This window comes from Struthio camelus, chromosome 5 (genome assembly GCF_040807025.1).
Source record: "Struthio camelus isolate bStrCam1 chromosome 5, bStrCam1.hap1, whole genome shotgun sequence".
Classification (NCBI taxonomy): Eukaryota; Metazoa; Chordata; class Aves; order Struthioniformes; family Struthionidae; genus Struthio; species Struthio camelus.
In genome coordinates, this window is record NC_090946.1 from 77,603,891 (window position 1) to 77,629,018 (window position 25,128).

The window sequence follows — 25,128 nt, forward strand, 5'->3', positions numbered from 1 at the left end:
TGTCTACTTTCTCCTTGTGTACTTTTTGTATCAGTTTGTCTATATAAAATATTATGTCTCCACAAGCTCTCCTCTCTTCTTTTGCTTGTATTTTCAGACCATCCTTGCAATAGAAACACTACTAGTTCTGTAGGTCCTTCCCTTCTTTGAATTTTTTTTTTCTCATTAGATGTATCAGAGGGAAGAAATGAATAAGGATATCTGAATGGCATAGGGTTCAAGCACATGCAGAGATTCACGTAGCTTATGTTCATATGAGAGGTCTGAGAATAAAAATGCGTAATAGTTGATAACTTTTTGCTAATACCCTCCTAAACATGTCTAAATTGGCTTTATTTAACAGAGATCAGCTTGATTCTGAGTTACTGGTTTTAAAATCAAAAATTGCCCAGGAAAAAGAGGATTTGAATAAGGAACTTGAAAAGGTAAGAAACAGATTTTTATTCTGGCTCAGAGGTTTTACTAATCTCTGCCTTGCTGAAACACTCACTGAGAGTGAGCCTGCACAAAATGTGACATGTGAGGTGCTTTGGGCGCTTCGATTTGTCTGTGCCTCTGTGCTTGGTCAGAAGAGATGCAAACACTTGTGGGGCTTGTGGCCTCTAAGTCTTGCTCCTGCTCTGGAGGCAGTGCCAAGATCTGATCTTCAGCTGAGACCGCAGGGAGGTGTTGAGACTTAAGGGACACTTACAGGTGGGGTGAACTTGAGGGTTTGGTCTTGTGAACTGGGGTGCAAGCGGATAGAAGGTAATGAGAGTAGGATGTAGATTTGGGAGGCAGTGTTTGTACAATAAGAAAACAGGGGAGATAGGAGGATTGCAGGGAGGCTTGTTAACAAGGGTGAGGTTGGGATTCTGGTTTGGAAAAGCTGTATACAGTTCTTACAGCCGTTTTTGCTGATTTGATCTGTATTTCATTATTACCTTACATTGCACATGTGGAAAAGCTAACTAATGATGGCAGTTCATCAGCTGAATTTGTGAGGGAAGGCCCGCTGCCTGAGATTGATGTTGTTATGCGGACTATGCATTACAGTCTGGGGGTGGTCTCCAACTTATTTTCATAAACTGTCCTCCAAAGGCACACAAATCAAACAAGATGATGGTCCATTAAAAACTCTGCCTTACTGACACTGGGCAGCACTAGATGAGGGCTTAGTTTTCCCCATCCCATACCTACCTCACCTGCACTTCTATTGCATTCCCACCACCACCAGCCAGGACCCAAATCATCTGCTTCCTACCTTCTTTCTCTCTTTCAGCTACCTGCCTCCAGCCAGGACCCATAACTCCTACTGCTCCATACCTTGATATTGTGTGCCCACCTTCCCAGAGCTCCTTCAATCCTAAGGCTTCCTGATTCCTACTTTCGCACTCTTTGTAGTCCATACAGTGGAGGTGGGAGTTACTGCCTTAAGCTTCATGAAGCAAGGTACCACATGTACCAGACATACTGCTGTTCAGAATGCACCTCTTCCATGTTTTAACCATCACACAAACAGCTAAAAACACAAGAATGGCTGTACAAGGTTAGACCAAAAGTCTGTCTCGCTGATCACTTTTGGAGACAGGATAGTCAACAGTAGATGCCCAAGGAAGTGGTTATAAGCCAAGCATATAATGATGCTTCCTCAAAAGAGCACTGCAGGCTCCATTGATTTGTAGCATCTTTGTATTTAGTAGCTCTAGATGGACTTTCTTCCTTTACCCTATCTAATCGTTCTTCAGGGCTATGTGGAAAGCTCACAACATCCTGTGATGCAGCATTCCCCAGCTTAACTTTATGTTGTTTGAATTGAATGTTTTTATTGAACCACCACCTGCTAATTTCATTTGGCACCCTATCCTTCTCATACTGGAAGGACACTTAATAGCTTTTCCCTGATTACTTTCTCCATGTTGCTCATGCTTAGAAAGACCTCTATAAAGTTTTCACTTTTCCTGGCTAAGAGTCCTAGAGTGTTTAACTTTTCCATTCTGTGCCATCCTTGCCACCTTTTTTCATATCTGCTGCATACATTCTGGGAAAAGTTATTTAAATTAACTTGTAGCAACAGCAATTTCATCTGCTGTGGCTATATTGCTTGTTTAAAGCTAACTCAGGTATCTGCACAAGGTATGCAAGCCATGTTTCCACTCTAGTGGATACACCTATGGAGCAGCATTAGTGCTTGCAGGCTGTTCCAGAGTGACCGGTTTGAATGGGGCCATGGAAATGAAGAGTCAGAGAAGCAATCTTGATGTGACATTCATATATGTTAATTATGTGTTGTGAATCTTGATTCATTGTAAAGTTCTCTAAGATTTTCTAATGAAAGGCACTATAGCACTATAAAATATTATTATGAGGTAAAAGAGGCAGAAAGAATAATCAGCTAACATCAGTACTCCTTACTTCTAGATTACAGAAGATCTATGTAACGTTGAACGCCTCAATAAAAAACTTAAATTAGAAAATAAAAGTATACGCCAAAAGTACCAGCAGTTAGCGGAAGAAGAACAACACTGGACTGTAAAAAGGGATAAGACTGTGGCAAAGTAGGTTTTACCTATGAGATTTTTGGATACAGGTTTTTGAAGTAGGTGGTTTTATGACTAAGACTTTTCTTGCTAAATAATGAGATCGTGTTTCTGCCTGACTAAGGATCTAACATATGTATTTTTTTCTTCTTGTAGATTGGGGAAATTATCTATTTTGCTAGATGAAAATCTTGAACTTTTGGCAAATCGTATGATGGAAGAGAAAAACCTGGAGGAGGAAATTGAAAATCTTGAAGATAACCTACTGTATGTAATCTTTCCATTTTGACAACACTAAATGATCTCAGTAGTTTACTCAAGAACTCAGCTGGTTTGCAAGATTCTGAAGTGTAGCATTCAATAGGGTGGTTAAATGGATACTAACAGGCTGGTGTGAAACTTCCTGCAAAACAGGAGGTTAGCTGCTAGTTACCATAATTCAATATGTAGTCTCTTATCATGAGGCAACGAATGTGCAGATAACGAAGGACATTGAGACAATCCAGAATGTAAAACTTGACAAACAACAGTTGTGACGGTTAACTCCATACTGTGGTAACACATCTTGGACTGAATCATGACCCATTTACCATGGTATCTGGAGGCACAGAAGTGACCCCCCAAAAAGAAATTTTTGGCCTGTGTGGTCAAAGCAAGATAGACTTCCTGTGCTCTGTCTATTGGAGTACAGCTAGGAGGAGCATGGCCAAAGCCTTGCAGCTCTCTGTAAGCTTGCAGTTCGTGGAAGAGTTTCAGGGACTTTGTTGCCATCGGTAAGGGCAAGTCCATGTGTACTGACCCCTCATATCCCGCGTGAGACCCAGCTTGTCTGTGCACTAAAGAATCAGGACAGCAAGGCTGAACGTTGTCCACTGATAATCAAATTCTCCCAGGGAAGAAGCATAATCTCCACGAAGGGGAGAGCTTTTTTTTTCCCCCTGCTTAGTAGAAGGTGTAAGTTTTCATCCTTTGTAAGACAGAGTGAAAAGGTTCAGCCAGTCAATCTCATGTCCCCGAAATCTAGCAGAGACAAACATATGCATGCAGTCTGTATTTTAACTGCTACCAGTTGTCCTGGGTTCTGTGCAACTTTTTGGTAGTGTGGCATTGGAGGGGCAATGCTACTAGGGTCTTCCTGTCATCTCTCTAATCCTCCTGAGGAATGTTTCCTTAATATCGAGCTGTCATACTTCTGGATATAATTATAGATAAGCAATTTTTTTTTACTCTTTACCTCCCTTTTTATATAGAATATGAACACATGGAACACATTCATTCTGCTCTGCAGGAAATGAAGTACATCTCTATCTTGATAGGAGCAGTGTTTTCATTTTACCTGACAAAGGAGATATTGCTGTCGTGTAAATGTGGGATGACAAAAGTGAGGTGTAAATGTGGGATGACAAAAGTGAGGATTATTAGGTAGCCATTTACTGCTAAAGAGGAGGAGAACTTGTAGTGGAGTTGTTGCGCAATGAAGTCTGCAGCATAAAACTAAATTAACAAGACATTGAGGTGAAATAGTTGTCAAACAGTATCTTGAAACTAACTGGATATCTACATTAATGATAGTAAAGGAAAGGGTTGTAAGAATTTCTCCTAGAGTCAATTGCCCATTAATTTCCAACTTTTAAACTAGACTTCACAGAACTGTGGAAATACATTGTAGTTCGGAGCTTTCAGAAATGCTGATTGAAAAATCCCCTTCCCCTTGTACCCCACCCCATACTTTCTTAATGTTTTATTGTGTGTTTGCTTATAACAATATAGTTCTGTGAATTTTTGCTGGCCTCATGTGAAAGAGATGTAGACATCCCTATGGATCAAGCCCCAGATTGCTTAATTTCAGTGTACATCACGCAGATCTCCCGGTCACCTATTTTAACAGTGCCACCAAACCTGAAATCAAAATTAAGGTCTCTTGTTAATTTCTATTGTTTTTAAGAGTAATATGCAGTGTATTCAGAATTTCACCACAATTTCAACCTTACGAGATTGACTGATTTTTATGAGAGCACTTTCAAATCAAGTCTGTCAGGTTCCATTTAGCAAGGGGAATCTCTAATTGATTAGGAACAGTCTTAAAAATTCCAAACAGAGAAACCCACCAACGAGAGAACAGTGAACATAATTTTGGAAACTACGGAATAGAAGAAATACAATTTTTCAAACAAAGTTTTGCAATAATTATTTGGGACACATTCAACCGCTTTAAAGGTGCCTTGGAGTGCTGGCTTGATACTTTTAAGTTTTGCCCTTGGAACAGCAATACCTTTGGGAGAAAGCCCTATAACCGCCTCCTTGTAAGTCTTTATGGGGTTTGGAGTGGCCGCTTTCTCCCCCTTTGTGCCTTGAAGGAGTGAGAATCACTGGCAGCAGTATTTCTTGAGAACATTTTCCGTGTCATTCAGACATACAGGAACACACAGGCGATGCTTCACATCACCAGCCTTTTTATTTTATTGAACTCCCCTAGCATGTGTTGAATCCATATAAAGTTAATGCATTTTAATATTTACCATACATAATACACTAGAAGGTACATACTAACAAATTAAAATTGATTTGTCCATCTGGTAAGTTCTACTTCTGTGAACACTCTTTTGTAATACTTACTACTAATACACTAGTGTACTCATTCGTTCCTGAAACATCTGTTCTTGTGTTTTGGGTTTGTTTATTGGTTTTGGCTTGAAAAAAGACACCTAACTTTGCCTTAGTTCCTGATGAAAGCCTCTTAATTTTAAACCGATGTTTCCAACGGGAGAAACAAAAGGTATAACAGACAGTTATGGCTGAACACCGTAGCAGATATACGTTTTTGAGATGTGACCCTCAAGTACCATATTGCCTCTCTCCACCTAGCGGAAGTGCTGAGCGTGTTGGCTGCTGAGAAGGAAGTTTAGAAAAACTGTACTAAAAAATTGACATACAGTAAATGTTGTGCAAACCTTCAGTGCTATTTCTGAAAATTTCTCTTTCCCCCCCCCCCCCCCGCAGAAAGATGGAGGAGAGCTATGAAAAAGAGCTGAAATCTCTAGAGGAAGATTTAAAGTCAGAAAGTCAGATGAGGTAGTATTGGCTAGAATATCTGCACTGTAGCTTAAAAATGAAGCTAATAAATTATTACACCTTGTTGCTGCTATTTTATATGAGGTGTAAAACCATGGCCTCACTATGTAAATATTCAGTGGTACAATGACAATAATCTTCTCAAACACTCCCGTGGTTTCATTTGAATGCCAAGTGGTGACAACCACTGCTGAACTTACCGCGTAGGTTGCTCTTTATCATCATGATATTAACTATTCTCCTTAATTGTATGAGCTCTTTGGGCTTTTCCAGAAGATGGACATTTACGTAAACTGTTGCTATTTTTTTCCATTTTAATCAATTTTAATTTTAATTAATGTTCATTGGTGGCTGATCCTGCACTTTTGAGATCAATGGGAATTTCGCCATTGAATTCAATCAGAAAGAAGTGTTCCAGTTCACTGCCATATTGGGCATGCCCAGCTGCAGCTAGGATGTATGGGAGCTTTGTGTGATGAGCACCTTTTAAAGTCAGACCACCAGACTACTGAGATGGGGGGGATGTCACATAGTCAAAGCATATGATTGACTCAGAAAGAATGAAGTATCTTTGCATCTTCAGTTATGTCATCTGTCTTCCTTGGAGGAGTCGATTTCTCATTATGCAGCAGCATCTACCGAATTTTGTATTTTTAGGAAATCTTTGGAAAGGATTGTATACAACTTGTTACACAAGGTGCCCAAATGACTAAGAGTTATGTTAGCCATACCTCTCTTCAGAACGTTTCACATGAAGTAGCTTGTATCACCTTTCATATATACACGCATGTCTACATGCAGTGATGTGCAGTACCTGTGGAAGAAGACCCGAGCTGGATAAATCTAAGCAAACAATTCTAGCTGGAGTTAAAGTGAGAGCGAGATTAAACTTTCCTGTTAGTTTCGAATTTCTCAGCAATTTCTAGATTTTAGTTTAAATTCTTGGAGGTGCAAACTTCTGTCCACTCTGTCTGTCTAAACTCAGCTAAGCGTAGCTGGTTCATGAGGTGCTACCATTCCACACCAATATGGAGATGTCTTCTGTTCAGAGCATTGAGATCTACATACTACATAGAGTTTTTTTCCTTTGTGAATGCCTCTTTGTTTGTGAGACCCTGATGAGATTTTTTACCTCCTCTTTATTATCCACAAGAAAATATCTGAATTTAGGAAATTCCTTAGCCCCCTGCAGTCAATAGGATGCTCTCCAGAATAAACCCATTGTCTGCTCAGCTATTTCACATTAGCTATGCAGCTCTGATTTCTCATTTGATTATGCTTTTGTGAAAGATGCAAAAAGAACTGGAGGAGATTGCTTGGTCTTCTAGTCCAATCTGGTTCTCCTTTGAATATTACATCATGTTTTTCTCTCCTAAAACAGATAGAAGATAATGCATTCCCCGGTGTTTAGTACAAAGAGAGGCACTTTTAAAGGGTAATTCAAAGTTTGTATGTCTTGAAAAGCACACTAGAGCTACACATCTCCTCTTAGATTTTGAGGAGCTGAGATTCCTAGCTGAACCATTTTGATTGTAGTCCTGAAGTTATGGGAAATGTGTCTGAATCTTCCAATCTTTTTATTAGTCTTTTTTAAATTAGGCTTGCTGTGCCTCTGAAAATGCTATGCATCTCCCTTGAATGTTTCTCTCCAAAGTTCAGCTTATTTTTCTGCTTATGTATCTGTCACTAGAGCAATGCTTCAGTGGAAGATACTGCACTTAACAAAACAGAGACACCTCTTCCTCTCAGTGGAAGAGAATATAAACAAAGAAATGAATGAAAGAATAGAGGCTGGTAAAAAGCGGCGTGCTGAACTACTTCTGGAGGTACGTTAAGCAGCAGGCATTATAATCCCAACACTCTGTGTTACAGAACATTCATGCTGTTAAAATAATCAGAGTAAACTGGTGTCAAAGTAACTAACCTCCAAGGCCAGTTTGTTGCAGGATATTAATCACGTTATCAGATCTAACGATTTGACCTTATAACTACTATTAATAATAATTTTAAAGCAAATATATTTTAAATGCAGATTGCTCTCATTTTGTTTTGATCACTTATTTCTGAGTAGTCCAAGTAGACATCATGCATTACAGAAGTCGCTGACCACTTTCATTTTGTTTTCCACGATGAGATTGAAGACTTAGAGAAAGAACTTTTGCAGTCTGAAAATCAAGTCAAAGCCCTGAGTGAAGAAGTAAATAAGAGGGAAACTGACTACAGGAATTATAAGGAGGATTTTACTAACAAAATAAAATGTCTGGAGGTAAGTTTTCTTGTTCTTTTCATTGACTTTGAAAAGTTCTCTGATGGATGAATTGGCAGTGTTTGCTGCATCTCAGTAGCGGTATGCTCATTGGGACCTGCAAAGGAAGTGTGACCCACCTGTTGGTAATTATTTCAGGTAAATTCTCTACTTTGCAATTTCATGTGGGTTTCATTTTATTTGTTTCTTTTTTTTTTTTTAATGCTGGTAAACACTTCGGGTGAGACCCTCAGACTACTAAGCCACTGGCATCAGTGCACTCCCATGTATGTATTTCTTTGCATATGGCCCTATACATCAGTAGAAGGCCATGCAGTAGAAGTATTTCTCAGAAGGCATGTCTCCCATTTTAAAATGAAAATATGTGCATGACCAGATTCAGTCCTGACATGAACCCAGTTTTCAGCTTTGTTGTGAGCTTCCCAATGTGTAATTTGTAGAATTTGTTCCATCATTTTTGAGTAAGCAGCGTTCATGGAAATATGACAGCCTAATTTCAGACACTGATCAAATTCTGCTCAAAACTATTGGTGTGGTAAATTTATTAGGGTGACTGGTGGTGTGCAAGACAGAACCCAAGGCTGCTTAGTGTCTGTGTTCTTTAAAACGCTGGTGAGCTTTCTTTCCCAAAGAAAGTAGGACGCTGAAATGCTGAATATGAGCTATGTGGAGCTTTCAGAAATTTCAAGCACTTCTCTGATCTTCAGTACACAGCATATGTTTTATCCCCAGGAAACGTGTCTTGACTGTCTGACTCTTGGTCAACAATCTGATTTGAGCTAGGATAAATCAGAAGTCAGGAGTGTAGGAAATATCTTCTTTATGTATCTGACCTTAGAGAGGTGGATTTACGAAAGCCTTGGGGACCTTTCTCATTTTGCTGGCAGCAGAGGGGGTGCTCCTATATCACACAACACAGCTATGGACATGTAGCTGCTGAAGCCTACCTAGTGATCAGGGCTGAGCCTGTCTCTGCTAAATAAACATTTGTGCTGGATTCATTCTCATGCTCTTTCTGGCAGTTGAGCTATGCCAAATATAGAGACAAGATGCTAAATATACCTTTACCCTTGCTCTGATGTCTTTTTTTTAATTCTAAAAAGTATTTTTCTCTCCTTTAATACAGTGCTGATGAAAATGTTATCAGAGGGTTGTCTTTTTGCTGATAGCCTGGACAGAACCAGGTTGAAGAAGTAATTGTAACTGTTTATTTTTCTTAGGTACAGAAAAAGTTGCAATAATAGTAGTGATACAATTAAATTCGTAACACAAACACCACTTAGTTTCTACCCCTTTCCTTGGTGTTATGCTCACCCTTCCCCTGCTCCCCAGGGTCCTAAGGTCTGTGGCTTCCCAGTGGCATTGGTGGAGGTGGTGGTGGTGGTAGGGGGGATGCGGTACAGCAAGTTATTAGCATCTGGAGTCCTCTGTGGGGAGGAATATCATGCTCAAGTTAATGGTTTCTTCTTTCTGCTCCCAGGATCCACTTGAGGCCATTTTCACATGTTTGCTAACGTGCATTTACACCTTTCTCTTTCTTCATTAGATTGCAGCTCCAAGTTACATCCAAATTTAATATATATGGTGGCTTTTACATATGTTAGATGCTGTTTCTTTGTTCTTTTTTGCCTTTCTAAAACTAGTTTTGTCCAGTTCCAGGTCTGCCTTTTTTTAACTGATCATTAGTGAGTTGTTTATAGCCATAGGGTCTCCGGTGCCAGGCCTGCGCTCCATCTCTTATCAACCTATGCCTGTACTCTTCTGTGCTGCATCCTGTCTCCCCACTTCTCAAGGCCTCTGCTATCATACCCAGCTAGTATTTCTCTAAACTGCATCGTTGTGTTAGGGTCCTAAATATCTTATTCTACACAGAATAACTGCTCGTTACTGGTGTCTATAGAGAACTATTGTTGTACCACACAAAGATAAACAAAAGTAAAACAAATTAGCCATACTCATCCAACCAATTAGAAATTGCTGTCACAGGTAAACCAAATAATACAAAGCTATAGGCAGGTCAAGAAAATTTCAGACAGAGCAGGTCTGACAAACCTCAATCCCGAGGCCTTGCAAACTCAATACAAAACTTACAGCTTGTTACTAGTAATGGCAATACCATATTACAGGGCTTCATGGGTTCTCCCCTTCCCTGTTTTTACCTAATGCAACAAAAGATAAAAGATCTAGTTTTCCACTGAAAAGTCGTTTAACTCCTGACTTGTGTTCCTTTTGCCCTAGCAACTTGAGATTGCACTATGCTGAGAGATGCACGTACATAGAATTAAACATTTTTTTGCTTTAAAACCAAAGGTCAGATTTCTAAAGCTAAAGAATGAGACAGAGAAGGATTAAAATGTACAGATTTGTAATGGTATTTAGGTGATGATCTGCTGAGACTTCAAGACCTAATAGTTCTTCTCCCCTGTGCTGATGTAACACAGTGCAAAAATTCCCAGGCTGGTAAGTCTGTGCAGCTCTGTCACAGGGGGGTGTACAGTTCAGATCCAGAAGCTATGTAGTCACATTTATATTAAACAAATATTAGTATGATGAAAAAACCTGCCTAAGGCTGGACATGAATGGACAAAATGAGACATGTCAAGCCACAGAATGAAATGCAGATAGAAAAGGCATGTGGAGTAACATGAAAGTGCTCCATATTGGTGGTAAGAAGAAGAAATTTTTAAAATTGTGTTGCTTCACAGATGAGTCAGCAGACTCAAACGGCTGACGTAAATAGTGCTGCCTCAGAAAGGTATTAACGCAGGCTGAGATAGGGAAGGAAAAAGTTAGCAAGCACACCCAGAGAACTTGCAGGTTTTCAGGTCATCTGGGTCTGACGAAATCCATCTTCAGGTAGTTAAATAGCTGCAGCCATTTCAGAGCTATTCAAGATTATTTGTAAGCCTACATAAAGACTAGGCAAAGCCTGAATCAACTTCATTTCCATCCTGGGTAAGGCACAAGGTTGGTACTTCCAGGATCCTGTCTTCAGCAGTGATTGGCAGTGCTGCTTAGAGAAGAAATATAAGAACAATCAAATATAGAATTATCCTTCTTCTGTGCAGTCTCCCTGACAAATGAAGTGTCATGAATTTCCTTGGCTAGAAATGGTATCTGCATTTTGGAGTTAATAGCTTTTGATGGAATTTTATGCTATGTTGAATCTTCAGTGCAATATTTCTCTATTGCTTATTGATCCTTTTAATTTATGTATGTGTTTATCCTCCATAACAACCTATAGTAGTGAGTTGTGTACTTTATTTAGTAAGAACAAAACTTTTGTTTTGTTTACATTTCAAAATGTGTCTTTTGTTTTAAAACCAACAATTTTATTTTGTTTTTGTCTCAAAAGTTTATTGGCATCTCGTAGTTTCTGTGTTCTAAGAAACAGTGAATAACTGTTGTCTTACCTTCTCCATCCCTTTTACCCTTCTACTTTCATGATTTTACATACATTTATTGTATGTCCTTTCAGTTCTCTCTTTTGCAGGCTGAAGACTCCTTAGTACAAGAACAGTTGGAAAAATCATCCTAGATAATAGTTTACTGCCAAAACAGAATAAAGAACCCAGTTGGTTTGAGGGAGTCTATTCTCAGACTGGAGCTAACCTGTATTTTCCTTAATAACTTAGAGGATAGGATAGAGAGAATGCTTATCGTATGTGCAGGTTGCAAACAAGATAGGACTGGGAGCACCCTCTGGAGGGTAGAACTAGAATTCAGAATGATTTTAGCAAATTGGAGAAGTAATTTGGAAAAAAAGGAGGAGGGGGGAGGAGAGACATAGGAGAGACATAGAAAATACAAATCTGTGTGCTTAGGTAGAAACAGTTGTCTGTACAAGTCCAGCAGGCAGGGAGTCTTTAACCCTAGCAGTGGTAACTAGGACTAAAGCTGTCAAGTTGAACAATGATATGTAGTGGTAAAAAGCAATCACAAAACCAGTCTGTGTGAAGAGGTATATAGCATGGCGAGACATGTGAAGTAGGTTTTCTGCTCTATCCGATTTTGGCAAGACACAACTGGTGAACAGTGTCAGGTTTTGATCCCTCATTTAAAGAAGGATGCGGATCATTTGGAGAGCTGAAATGAGTTCAGTAAAAGTGATTAGAAGAAAAATTGAAGAAATGTGTAGCTTTTCCATTTAAAATAGAGCAAACTAAGAGAAGACACGGTAGTAACCTCCAAATGTATAAAAGATATATCGCAAGATGATAAACTTTTCTCCACGTCCACTTGAGAGGAGACAAATAACAGGGAACAGAGTAGGTTTAACTTAAGAAAAAGTTCATCCTTAAGAAAATGTTGACAGCGCAGATAGCAAAATTAGTAAAACCCTGAAATCAATTGTCTGAGATATGGTATCTCTATTGCTGGAGTTTCTAAGGATAGATCAAACATCTGTCATGGGTACTTAGGTCTAATTGATCCTTCTGTAGAGCAGATGGATGGACTAAGATGACCTCTTGGGATCACTTCCAGTCTTATTTCCTATGTTTTTTCTTCTGGACACATTGAATTATTTATGCATTAAATGCTGTTTAGATAGATTGTTGTCTAGGGCCAGACTCTTCTCAGTGGTGCCCGGCAATAGAACAAGAGGCAGCAGGCACAAACTGAAACACAGGAAGTTCTGTCCGAACATGAGGAAAAACTTCTTTCCTGTGAGGGCGACTGAGCGCTGGAGCAGGTTGCCCAGAGAGGTGGTGGAGGCTCCTTCTCTGGAGATATTCAAAACTCGCCTGGACGCGATCCTGTGCAACATGCTCTAGGTGACCCTGCTTGAGCAGGGGGGTCGGACTAGATGATCTCCAGAGGTCCCTTCCAACCTTGGCCATTCTGTGATTAGTATTTATTTTCATTAAAGAATGACTTCAAAACTGCAACTGAGAATCTGCATCAAAAAGAGCAAGAATTAAACATAAGCAAACTAACCTTGGAAGAAACCCAGAGAGAATTAGAAGAGAAGCATACAAAATACGAAGAACTCAGGAAAACATTTTTAAGTAAGTATTAGGTAGCTTCTCTGCAGAGTGGGGCTTTCTCTTGCTTTTCAGAAAGCATTTTTACCGTAGTCCTTTGGCTGTGGTTCAGGTAAACAGTGAAGCAAGCAGAAACTGAGCTCTTTGAAACAACTGGAATCTCTAGGCATGGCTATAACATAAATTGGGAATATTTGAATAAAATGCCACACATGTTAAACAGATCACTTACTGACAGAATCTAGTTTTCCTTAGAACAGCCTAACTTTAATGTTCAGTCATTACACTAAAAACCCTTTTCCTGCTTTTTAGAAAAGAAAAATGAAGAGATAAAAGCCAGAAGAGCCATTGAGCAGTCAATCAAGACTACTGGGAAGCTCAAGGAGGACACGGTAACAGCTTGAAACTTAGCTTAAATTTTCTATGAAGTTCCCACTGTCACCTTTATCCCCTCGCAGTAAAGAACAGGCATCCATGGAAACTGGGGGTGACAGGTTGAAGGTTGGGGTGTACCTTCCGCTCTGGTCTTGTGCTTCTGAGATCTCGTGTTCGGTTCCACAGCTGCTTTGTGTAGGGGGTTCCTGCCTGGGGCATGCCTCCTAGCACAGCTCAGCTTGTGGCCCAGCATTTGTAGCAAGCTGCCCTTATGCTTGATTTTGCATCCCTCAGGCATGTGAGCAGGCCAAAAAGAAGCCGAGGGATTACTCAAGTGAAGGAAGGCCCCTTGTGAACCTGCTCCCATTCAGATGCTTGATACTGCTGGGGCGGGAGTTTCTGCCACTTCAGTAACTCGCATTTGAAAAGCCTTTCTGTACCCTTGCCTCTTTACCTATCTTCCTTATCTCTGACTTCAGGCATTTTAATTAGCACCAGTGTGAGGAGAGAGGAAATTGTATAGTTGTGGGAGTGGTTCAAAAAGTCTTAGGCATGGTGGATCTACTGTTCCCCAGCCAGAGAGTCCCTACAGAGCTCGCACAGTGTGTCTGCCTGTCCGCCCCACTCAGACCTGCTGCAGTCAATGAACCTGAGCGCAGCAGCCACAGTGCATTTGAGATCGGCTGTGCCCGTGGTGGCCATTTTTACATTTTTGTGTGTGTGCACACACAAACAGTCTCAGTATGTACCATGGCCATTTGTCTAGGACTGCTGTGCATCAGGCAGCCTAGCCAGAGCATGTTCCAGCAGGGCTGTACGTCCTAGGCACGCAATCAGATTCCTTTCACTTTTTGTTCCCCTGCCAGAACAAAATTTCTAGGTAGCAAAAGTGTATAGTTGAGTCTTCTGGTGTTAATGGGAAGAATGAAAGGTTTTTAGTTACTGAGAAGTCCATAACTGCTTCGTATGAAAGGTACTCAATGAACTACATAAAGGTGGACTCTGTTGTGATGCAGATCAGACTGGAAGACTCAGGTTCAAGTGGCCTGATACATAGGCAAATCTCTCTGGTGACTGCTCCGCAGAAGAGACAGCAGCACAGAAACTGTCCCTGGTTCAGAGAAAGGAGACCTATTTCTCCAACCCAGCAGTACAGTGCAAAAACACTTGTGTACACTTGAACATCCAGGGACAGAAATGTGGTATTTCTGCCATTGAGGTGGCCCTATGGTGGGGAGGTCACTTCATGTCAGAGCTGATTCCTTTCTTTTGGACTGTGAGCAATTGCTCCCCCTCTCTGTATCTCTTTCTTCTCATTGCCAAGAGGGCTTAGATACCTATCTCAGGCGGCCCTTTGAAATTTTTTAACGAAAGGTACCACATAGCAAAAACCCTTCTCAGTTTGTTTAATTAGGGGACAAAAATCCTATATAGAGTTAAGACCGTCAGCACTAAAGGGTTTGTTTACAGCTGGAGCTGAGGAATGAATTGCGGATCAAGCGTGACACTGCATTTGGCCAGCTGAAAAATCATACAGAGAGTATGAAGTGGCTGGAAAGAGACATCTATGAGATCAACAGAAAACTCGACATCGTGAACACTGAGAACTGCAGATTAAAATTAGTGAGTATATTGAGGGCTGACAGTGTTCCTTCTCAATATGAAAATCTCTGTTCACTTTTCATTTCACACAGTGAACTAGCACTGAAAGATGATTAAATGTAAACATCACAAACCACAAATGTCCTTTTAAATGAACGTGTGGGGAGCAGCTGACTTTAGAGGACAACGGAGAGGAAGATCCCAGGGCAAGTCGTCTCCCTAAGACATTATCCTATAATTAGGAATCTTTCCAGACTGAGTGGGAAAGTACTGTGCTGCATTCAGTCTGGGACTGTAGGAAAAGGCCTTCCTGCCTCGTGAAGAGGGCTGAGATGGAAATGAGATGTGGACTAGGCCTGTGCTGTTTGGAAACAGCATGAGCAAGTGCCAGGTTCATCCTTACGGGCTTATGACCCTGTTCTAGGGCGGCTGCTTTACTGTTTTTTTTTCCCCCAAAAGTGTGGTGTTGACAGCTGTTGTGCTCACTGCCAGAAGGCCCGTAACCAGCTAAGTGATGGGGTGTAGCTTCCTAAGTGAAGTAGATGGTGAGCTCTTGCCCTCAGAACAGTGTACGGTTAAACACCAGCAGGCACTCAGAGAGGCTGTGGGACCTCCGCCTCTGGCTGGAGGTTGCCGGAGGAACCTGATCTAATGTCAAAGCTGGTTCTGCTTTGAGTAGTGGGTTGTACCAGATGACCTCCTAGTGCCCTTTCCAATCAAAATTATTCTGTAACTATATGATATTTGTATCATGATAGGAGAAACACTGTAAATCAGAGAGGGTTAAACAAGGATAATAACGTCTTCAGCAGCCACTCAACAAATAGGCCCCCCGGTCAGCTGCTCTCAGCAAGACTGCAGGGAAGCAAACCCGCTTTAATTATGTAGACATTTACTTTCCTGTTGACTCTGGTGAGTGAAGAAGCCTGTGTCCTTTCCCTGGTACAGCCATCTCTGGACTGAAGCAATACAGTTTTGGGGCACGTCCATCCTGATTAAGGATTTGATTTTGGCATCCAGTTCCCACTTTTACGGAAGTGGTCTATAAGCATTTAGGTGCTGAATCCTCACTGGAAATGACTAGGCTTAGATACCAAAGGACCTATTTCTTCTTTCTGCTCTTTTTAGAAACAGTGAAACTATTCGTTTAGAAGCTATTTTAGAAACTTTAATGTTTAACGTTAATGCTAAACTGTGACAAGTATTTGGCTGTAATTATTTTTTCACAGTGCAATGCACAGATAAAAGAAGATATTTTTGCAATGAATTCTGAAGCAGAAAACCACAAGTCAGCAACAACCAAAATCCTGAATGACCTAGCAGTGCTTCATGGTAACATGTTAATAAATATTTCAGAACAAAAAATGGTATTTTGTAAGAATATATTTGAGCCCTTATGTCTTCTTTGCAGAGCTCCCTACCATGTTTTAACTTTTGACTCTCTTGCAGATCTTCTTCTGAAGGGATGGTCAGAGGACAGCTCTATGCAAAAGGTGAATTTCAGTTTTGTATGCTACTATTTTGCATTAATGCTTTGCTTACCATCTCAAAATAAAATTTCATACTGCAAATACGGCTACTGCTTTGTGTAAATGCTCTGCCCAGCATGTCAAAAATAAAATTTCATCCTGCAGACATGGCACTACACTGTTTGAAGTCATACAGGGGAAACGTATTAAACTTATGTTCTTTAGCTGCTGTATGCCAGCATCAGGTAGTTAATGAAAAGCTTCCAGCAGAGCTACAGGTTTGGTGGCCAAGGAAGCTATGGAAAAACAAGATAAACAAAACAAGTTTATGAATTTTTTATTTTTAAGAAAAAAGAAATTCTACTTTTTCTCATTACAGGAATTTTTGGAGAATGAGCGGGAAATACTAAAAGCAGTGACAGCTCTAATAACAAAAATCCAACAACGAGAGAAGAAGATCGGTGATATTAATAGCAGGCTACAAAACAAATTGGAAGGACTTGATTCTCTAGTTGAAAAAAACCCCAGAGTGGATCACCGTAAGATACACCAAACTTATTCTTTTCCTGTTCTGCTCTTTTGGACTTCTGATGAATGTGTTCATTTTAGCAGCTTGTTAGAAAATAGTAGTAAAGCTGTGTTATACCAGATCACTCTTATTTGCAGATCTGCACTTACAGGCACAGTGGAAAAGCTGATGCATTTATTAGCAGAATTAGGCATGCCTTATAACACAGCCCGAATATTATTAATTATCTTGAATTTCCACTTCCTTCACTTTTGTGACAATGACAGTGAGGGGGCTGCAGAAAATACTCTGAGTGTCATTGATCTTTGCAGAATTATACATTAGCTTTTCCACAAAGGATAAATAAAGCTATCAAACCCTAGCTCCTGCAGTTTGTTGTTGTGTGGTTATCGCTGTAGGACTGCATGGTTAATTAATGTTTATGGCGTCTAGCATTTTATATGTGGGCAATTTGTACTGCTGTTTCCATTTAAATCAACGATATTTTATACTGCTGTCTTGGAGGATGACAGGACACAGGGGCCCTAGGCTCATACAAGCAAAATCACTTGCTTCAGGTCCTCTTTTTAACTCAGACCCTGCAGACTTCAGCTTTCAGAGAGCTAGTTCAGAGAGTTTTTAATCTGTAATGAGTCACAGGTTTGGTCTCTGTGTGACTACAGTCTTGTTACAGACTCTGTCTTTTAATTGTGTTGTAAAGCTGAAGGGTTACGGCATTCAAGCTGCTTTGAAATCCTTGGGGCTGGGTAATGTGCCAGGAAGTCAGGGAGAGGGGTGAGGAAGGAATCTCCCTGGAAGGAAGCCAGGGAGAGGAGAGGCATGGTGAAGAGACTCAGTGCCGGTATCATTTTCTGTGTGAAAGGTACAAGTCAGGCTTCTAGATAAAGCACCTACACAAAAATATGTATTGGTTATTGAAAAAGATTTGTATTTATTTAGCTAAATCTGCCTAACACACTGTGACTGTCATTGCACTTTTTTTTTTAATACTAGTGAGAGCAGGTGACGAAAAGTTTATTAATTTGTATTTTACGTTTCAGGTTCTGCTGAAGACTAAAATATTGGCGCCCAGAAGGAAAGGCAAACATTTGGTTATGCCAAGCATGGTCCATACAGTGCACTGGGTTCCTGTAAGCTCTGTTTATATTAGACTCTCTGCTTCTTGGACCTTTAAAATTAATATGATTCTACACCTCTCTACACCTATCAGTAGCTGTACTCGTCTCTACAGCTAACTTTTACCTGAGATTTGTTGTTACTTTTCTTTTTAAAAACAATATATAGCCTAACTTTTAAACACAGTACACATTGTCCATGCCCAGAATGCACTTACCCACTGCACATGTACTGATGTGGCAACCGTGTGCAGATACAGGCACAAAACTGCTAAGGACATTTTAAAGAAAAATATGCCTATGAAACTGTCAGTTACTGGAAATGGGTATTTTAATATGTGAGTATTAAAGACCCTATTATGAGTGAGTATTATAAGACTGTCTTTTTAGAACTGTCCTCTAGATTTGTGTGTCTGCAAATTACATTTTTTTATGTAGCAGTATAGGCAGAATTTGTTTGATTTCCTTAAGGAGCTCAATTACTTCCTTAATCTCTAAATAAAACCTTGTTCCTGCATGCAGGATTTGTTTTGTTTGTGCACTATTTTTTAGACACACTGAACCTGTCTGTTAGCTGGCATTCCAAAGAACCAAGGAAAGAGAGATCACATTTAACAAAATTAAACCATCTACTGGGAAAGCGCTTAGCTGTTGAACAGAGGACAGCGACATCTCGAGGTAGACCAGCTGAGAGAACACTCAGACTAACCCCCCTGAGCTGCCTGCAGGTGCTATCCCTTTGCACTGTTCCTTTACTTTTAAGTGGTTTGTCCATAGTAATGTAGAGAGATAATACAATATGAAAGGCGTTACTTACACATTTAAATATGGAAAGATAAGCTGGTATTTGTACTGCTATACCCAATGATCCATAAAGTAAAATAAGTTTAAGAGGAGGAAATAAACCTTTTTTGTTACTATTCCCTCCATCTCTGACTGTTTGACAAAGCCATTGGAAACACTGCTATTAGTTACTGGAGCAAAATAAGCTAAATATTGTGTTGGTTACCCTGAAGTATCTGGATTCAGTTGCTATTCAATACATGAGAAGAACAAATAGCCATCTGTTTCATGCTCCCGGTCTTTTTTAGGTTAGCGATTCATATCAAGGTGTTCATGGAAGTATATAGATCTTCAGGAATATAGAGAAACATTAGGAGGGTATTAGAGTGATGACGTCTCCTCAAGGAGACAAAGTCTCTCCTTTTTATTTATTTTTTTAAATCTGCCCTATTTTTTCTTTGCCTATATTGGGGTTTAAATTACCCTCAAGGCTGCTCACATCGTCTAGACCTCCTACTACTACATTGTCATTCAGGGTGTTTATAGCATTCCAATAGCGATATTGTGTAAAGATCTGGGATAGCATTTATGCCTAAGATGCAGTTATTCTTCTCCTTTCTCAGCTGCTAAATCTCATCCCTGTATGACCACAGCTGCTGTTGCACTGTGGCTACTGCTCTGGCCACTCAGACTGATCCGGTTGAAAAAAAAAAAAACAGAGCAGAAGTTGTGAACTCTTGGCACCGCTAACAAACTGACCAAACAGGCATGACGCTTTCCTACAGCAGTAGCTAAGGTGACTGTGCTGAAAGAGGTAGACATATCCATACATAACTACCAGATGCGACACAGGCTCACCTGCAGCAAGTGGTTTGTTGACAGACGTTTTAGGCTATTGGGAAGAGAAAAACTGTAGTTTTCTTACACTGTAGGAGTGTAAGAAAATGACTTTAGTGGGAAAGGATGCTATTACTCAGTCAGGAGGAAGTCTCCATACCTGAACCAAGTACACAGAATATAAAATATACTTTAGACAACTTCACAATGCATTTCCTCTCCTTGCCAGCAAAGCGGGGTGAAGAATAGGTGAGGAGAAGCTAGAGGGTTTTTTTTTTTGTTTGTTTGATCATCTGGCAAAGTACTGTTGTCTAGCTCTACCTATGTAAACTCTTCTCTTCTCGGTCTCAGGAGGACAATAGTTCCGCATGGTTGTTAACAGAAGCTAGAAAATCTGATGACAGAACCAAGTTCTGTTATTGTTTTATTCAAACAACATCTAAAATACTGTATTAGGAAATAAACATATACAAGCAAATAACTGTACTAGAATGTGCACAAGCTTTTATACAGATTCACAGTGATAAACAGATACAAAGACGTTCCCTTTGATCTATATAAGGTATTTATGAAGAATAAAAAGTGCAGCTTTTTAGTATTCCACAGACTCACTCAGAAGTGTTTCACTTTGAAGTTTTGTACACAAAAAACTTCTTTTAAAACAGAAGTCTTCAAACGCATAACAAGCACTAGACTTTGCTTGATCCAGATTAGGTCAGCATTGTTGGCAGAGGCTCCCTTTAATGTCCATTTCCACCTTCCGAGAGTATGCGTGATGGCTCAGTATACTTTGCAGTCAGTAAGTAGAAGAGGGCAGGAGCAGGTACCAATGCCAGCAAGGGGAGGTCCTGCTCAAGCTTATCCAGTTTGGAAATGGAAATGATTCCATAGGCATGAATTAACCAGTGGCTGAAGAGGACAACGAGCCTTTTCTTCCTGACAAGAAGATCCTTGAAAGACTTGCAAAATAAACACAGTATCCTGTTAGCATTTATCCCGTTACCAAGTATCTGATGTTTAAGAGAAACTACAGGTAGTGTACAGAGATGCTGCATGAAGCCCCCTGGGTTTGAGCCTTTCCAGTATATAATATAGTTTCTCAGCACACCACAAGATAAAAATCTTGCAAGAACTTCCTCCGGCTAAGAGAAGAAGTCATAAAGGAAGAGACTTAAATACAGAATACGCTGCGGAGAAAATGCAAGAGACAAAGCCTCTACTCATTTAAGTATTTTTATATTATGAGTTTTAACAGGAAAAACATGTTCACCTACCTCCACTTCAGAAGCAGACATGTACACAGCCAGTGTAACCAAAGATAACACCAGTATGATATATGGGAAGGCATAATCTAGAGGCAAACATTGAGCATTTTAGAAGGAAAAAGTATGATCTCTGCTGAAATGTGCATCATTGTTCCACATATAACCAAAGATGTGAAGTAAACTAAGCTACTGTAGCCTACCTGTTAGCATCGTATCAAACATACAACAAAAAGGGTCAGCCAAGCATGACTACTCCATGCTCTAGTCAGCTGTAATTTAAAAAGTGCAAATGATGCTAATATTTCTAGTTAGAGTTACTGTACACTTAAATCACTGATTGAAAATAGGAAAACAAACAGTCTGGCTGAGTGGGGACCTGTCTCCTCCCATTTGACAAATATGCCAGAAGCTAAACCAAAGGCCAGCTAATTCCCCAAACTTGCACTTTGCTCTGTTTCTGAAGTTAGATGCACTCTACCTTAGAAGACAGTGAAATTAACTCCTTCTAAGAGAAGCATTCAGTTTCTGTTCATACCCCCTTCCACTTCCTTTTGGAAAAAGGGACAACTTCTAGCAGCACAAGCAGAGGGAAAGCACTGATGACCAGGAGCCTCCTTAGGAAAGCCTACTAATGAGCAGTCTTTTCAGGTAAGATACCTCGAAATCCACAATAACCTTAAAAATACCCTCACTTGCAAAGCAAAAGTCTCTCCACTCCCCCTCCTTAAGTCATCTATTAACGTGTGACTATGGATACTTTTGTTTAGTGTTACAAGCAGAGAACTCACAGAGCAGGCCTCCTCCAACCGCCTGAAGCACAGTGAGGATAGGGAAGAAATAGAGTGCTGCATAAATGCTTTTAAACCGATCAGACTTTCCTAAACCACAGGCAATTTTCTTAACCAGAAGAGGTCGAAGTAGCATCATTAACACAAGACAGAAGGCATAGTATATAAACACAATTGTGTACCTGCAAATAAAAGAGAGATTAGTTAAAATTTGCAGTTTTTTTATGTCCTGCAGATTTGCTCAGATCTAGGAAATTTGGGATTAGAGAGAGTCAATTCTAAAGAATTTACAGTTTAAGGATGTTACCGGAGAGGAATATACAGTCACAGAAAGACAACTGACTCTTCCTAGGTCAAACAGCCAAGGTGTAACAAAGATGGGAGCAAAAATGAGTCTTATGTTTAATAGCCAAATAGTCTAGACCTTCTTTGGCAGCAAGAAAGCAGCTGATCACAAAAGCTCCCTGGGACACTTTTCTGTGAAGTTTCCATCATCTGTAAGAACACCAGCAATTGCAATCATGTCAGCAGCTCGTGACAGAATGGACTTCCCCTGCATAGTCAGGGTGTAGCAACAGAAAAACACAGAAACAGAGACTGCTAGATAGCTGGTTTGTTCTGATTCAGAAAGTTGTTAGGTGCTCCACACACAAGACAGCTCAACGAATCGAAAGACTTCAAGGTGTTTGATACTCATTGGTCCAAGTTACGTATTTCCAAACACTTTCTGCAGCTTTGAAAATAACGTATATTGGTAGAAACAAACTTGTACAAAGGAACGTGACAGATACGAGTACAACAGCCCTTGTACTCACAGAGGATAGACTGCTTCATGAGTGCAGTGCACTGTGGTGATGTAATCAGGACTTGGATTGTAAAGCATCGTATACCAGTCCGAAAGCTTCTTTACCTTGCAGGAACGGATATACAGAGAGCCAATTGGTTCACTCACGAGCAGTGTAAAAATTGCTGCAGTACTGCACTCAAATAAGGCAGTGATGTGCTGGAACAGTGCACTGGAACTATGGAAGAAGAAAGAGAGATTTACTACTATTTTGCTACCGCTAAAGTAAATCTGAATGATGAGTGAAGATCCATACAGTGTAGAACCTTCTACAGAGTTAATAGTCACTGTGACTGAGGATAGGATGAACCTGCTTGAATAAAAAATGAGGTTTTCTAAGCTGAATGCAAAAACTAACACACAATACATCAGATGATTTAGCGGATAAAATGTGATTTTACATCATTCCAGCTTCTTAAATGAAAGCTTGCTGTACCATAGCTAGCAAAAAATAAGATCAAACTATCGCAAAAAGTACTGTCCTGGATATATTAATGATGCCACAGAACAATGGCTAGCAGTTAAGATTCTGCACGAGAAGTAACTTCTAATGCAACATCTCTCTCATATACAAATTATAAACAATCCAGATTCTGCTATGCTCAGGAGATGCTCGGTCAGGAAGAAGTCTCATTGCCACTTGTGGAAACATGAAATGAAGGTATCACAAAAGCATGGCACAATACTAGCTTTTAACTCCTATATGTGAAGGACTCCCTTTGAGAGAATCAAGGACTTTATCAATATTTAAAATGAATAGATTCCATAACTGATTCATAAAGGGGATATTTATCAAAATGCGAAACATCTTGCATCATCCTTGTAAAAAGAGTAAACAGAAAAAAAAGAGGCGTTTTTTCCCCTCCATATAAATAAGAAAATTCGATTATTTTTTGAAATGGCAGAGGAAGAGCTCTAGACCAATTGAAATATCTTACACAACTAAGCACGTGCCTTCGTGGGCCCATATGTGCCCTCTGGCACACTCAAAGCTGAGGTGCTACTGCCTCACTGCAACTAACAGCTTGAACTGCTGGTGAATTCCATTCAGCATCTCAGACCGATCACATACGATTACGAGATTTCTTAAAAAAAAAAAAAAAAAAACAACAAAGGAAGAGTATACTAACCTCTTTTTTCCCGAATACCATTCAATAAAGAACCAGTGTAAAACCAGGGGAAGCATGGCCATAAAGCCAAGGTATAGCCAGTCATAGCGGTCTGGAGATTCCATACATTCACGACAGATTTTGTTGTCATCAGTTCTTTGTCCTCTAGGACATACCTACAAAAAGCAAAAGACTGTATTTACAATGCATCCAAGTACCAATAGCCAATAATTCCAACTGCTGGAAAAACAGCTTGAAGTAAGACCGGGACATGACGTTTTTCAGACTTTTTAAAAATCAAACATCAACCTCAATAATTTCTCCAGCTTGTACTAGTCTTGCACTCTCTAGCCCTTACTTCTTAACATAAACAAACACAATTCATCCTAAAACGCTTCATCCTAGACTCGTTTTTCTCTCCAGCTGCCACTACATCTCCCTTTCATTACTAAACTTACTCATCAGGCCACTCACAACCCCTGTCCCAGAATTTTTCTTGTGGTTCACTCCAACCTCCACCCTCCTTGGATGCCACCCTTCCTTGCACTCCTTTAAAACCACTGCGCAATCTCCAGAGATCTCTTCCTAGTAAAAGCTCAGGACCAGCACACCACTCTCCTCAAGGAGTCCACGGCTTTTAACACAGTTCTCCATACCAACAAGTCTTCTTCCACCTTCCGCAACCTGCTCGCTTGGCTTGACTCCTGTTTCTCACCAAGCCTTCAGTACCCCCCAGGAGGGCCTTCCCCCAGCAGCTCGAAGGGAGCTGCACAGAGCTCCAGCCTCCCTTCATAGCCTTCATCTCGACCTCCTTCCTCGGGGATGCCAGAGGGATAAAGCCAACAGTGAGCTGCAACCCCATAATCCCAGTTACCCAGGACCTGCTTCAGCCTCCACATCTGCCCTACCGTCCCGCACTTACCCCGCATTCCCCGTAGCTCTCCAGGGAGCCGTTCACCGACAGCACGGTCCGGCCGCAGTACAGCCCGAGGCAGGCGGGCTGGATGTCCACAGCTGCGGGGAGAGCACGGACCCCGCTACCGCAGCCCTCCCGCGCCGCGCCAGACCCCCCGGGCCCGGCACGGCCGGCAGCGGCTCCCCGGGACCGAGAGCAGTGAGGGAGCCCCCCCTCCCCAAACCAGTATGGCAGCACCCCCCCCCAACCGGCGCAGCCCCGCCGGGGACGGCACCCCCAACCCCTCCCCGAGCCGGCGCGGCCCCGCCGGGGACGGCACCCCCAACCCCTCCCCGAGCCGGCGCGGCCCCGCCGGGGACGGCACCCCCAACCCCTCCCCGAGCCGGCGCGGCCCCGCCGGGGACAGCCCTCATCACCGCCCTACCGGCACGGATCATCCTCGGTAACCTGGCAACCACCCCTCCAGCTCCTCCGAGGCACTTCCGCATACGTCACTTCCCCTTCCGACGCGGAAAACCCGCCTAAGCGCCCCGCCCTGCCCTCGCTCAATCGGAGCGGGCCGGCCCGCCGGGGGGGCGTGGCCATTGCTCGAGGGGCGGCTGCCACGCGGGGCGTGGTCACGTACAGGGGCGTGGTCCCCTGCGGGGGGCGTGG

The 25,128-nt window shown here is 41.2% G+C and overlaps 2 protein-coding genes across 2 annotated transcripts in view; one reads left to right on the forward strand and one right to left on the reverse strand.

Annotated features, from left to right (window-relative positions):
* CCDC175 (coiled-coil domain containing 175) overlaps positions 1 to 18,136 on the forward strand; it is a 30,889-nt gene extending 12,753 nt beyond the window's left edge. The window contains exons 8-19 of the mRNA XM_068947647.1: positions 344 to 425; positions 2,401 to 2,537; positions 2,676 to 2,786; positions 5,520 to 5,591; positions 7,282 to 7,417; positions 7,726 to 7,857; positions 12,728 to 12,866; positions 13,155 to 13,234; positions 14,688 to 14,840; positions 16,049 to 16,151; positions 16,269 to 16,312; positions 16,668 to 18,136. Coding sequence (XP_068803748.1) covers positions 344 to 425; positions 2,401 to 2,537; positions 2,676 to 2,786; positions 5,520 to 5,591; positions 7,282 to 7,417; positions 7,726 to 7,857; positions 12,728 to 12,866; positions 13,155 to 13,234; positions 14,688 to 14,840; positions 16,049 to 16,151; positions 16,269 to 16,312; positions 16,668 to 17,141 — 1,663 coding nt within the window. The 3' untranslated portion in view covers positions 17,142 to 18,136. The remainder of the gene's footprint in view (positions 1 to 343; positions 426 to 2,400; positions 2,538 to 2,675; positions 2,787 to 5,519; positions 5,592 to 7,281; positions 7,418 to 7,725; positions 7,858 to 12,727; positions 12,867 to 13,154; positions 13,235 to 14,687; positions 14,841 to 16,048; positions 16,152 to 16,268; positions 16,313 to 16,667) is intronic.
* Positions 18,137 to 19,945: 1,809 nt separating this feature from the next.
* On the reverse strand, positions 19,946 to 25,075 carry JKAMP (JNK1/MAPK8 associated membrane protein). Its single transcript, XM_068947393.1, has 7 exons — positions 24,899 to 25,075; positions 24,481 to 24,572; positions 23,580 to 23,734; positions 22,421 to 22,627; positions 21,606 to 21,787; positions 20,827 to 20,903; positions 19,946 to 20,511 (listed from the first exon to the last, which is right to left on the reverse strand). Exons 1-7 carry the CDS (start codon positions 24,960 to 24,962, stop codon positions 20,293 to 20,295), a joined length of 996 nt encoding a protein of 331 aa, XP_068803494.1. The 5' UTR covers positions 24,963 to 25,075; the 3' UTR covers positions 19,946 to 20,292.
* Between the last annotated feature and the right edge of the window lie 53 nt (positions 25,076 to 25,128).

Coding starts and splice junctions, on each gene's coding strand:
- JKAMP (XM_068947393.1), bottom strand. CDS start 24,962: ATGCGGAAGTGCCTCGGAGGAGCTGGAGGGGTGGTTGCCAGGTTACCG. Junction 24,573..24,898: donor ACCGAGGATGATCCGTGCCG/GTAGGGCGGTGA, acceptor CTCTCCCCGCAG/CTGTGGACATCCAGCCCGCC. Junction 20,904..21,605: donor GGTTGGAGGAGGCCTGCTCT/GTGAGTTCTCTG, acceptor GTTTGCCTCTAG/ATTATGCCTTCCCATATATC.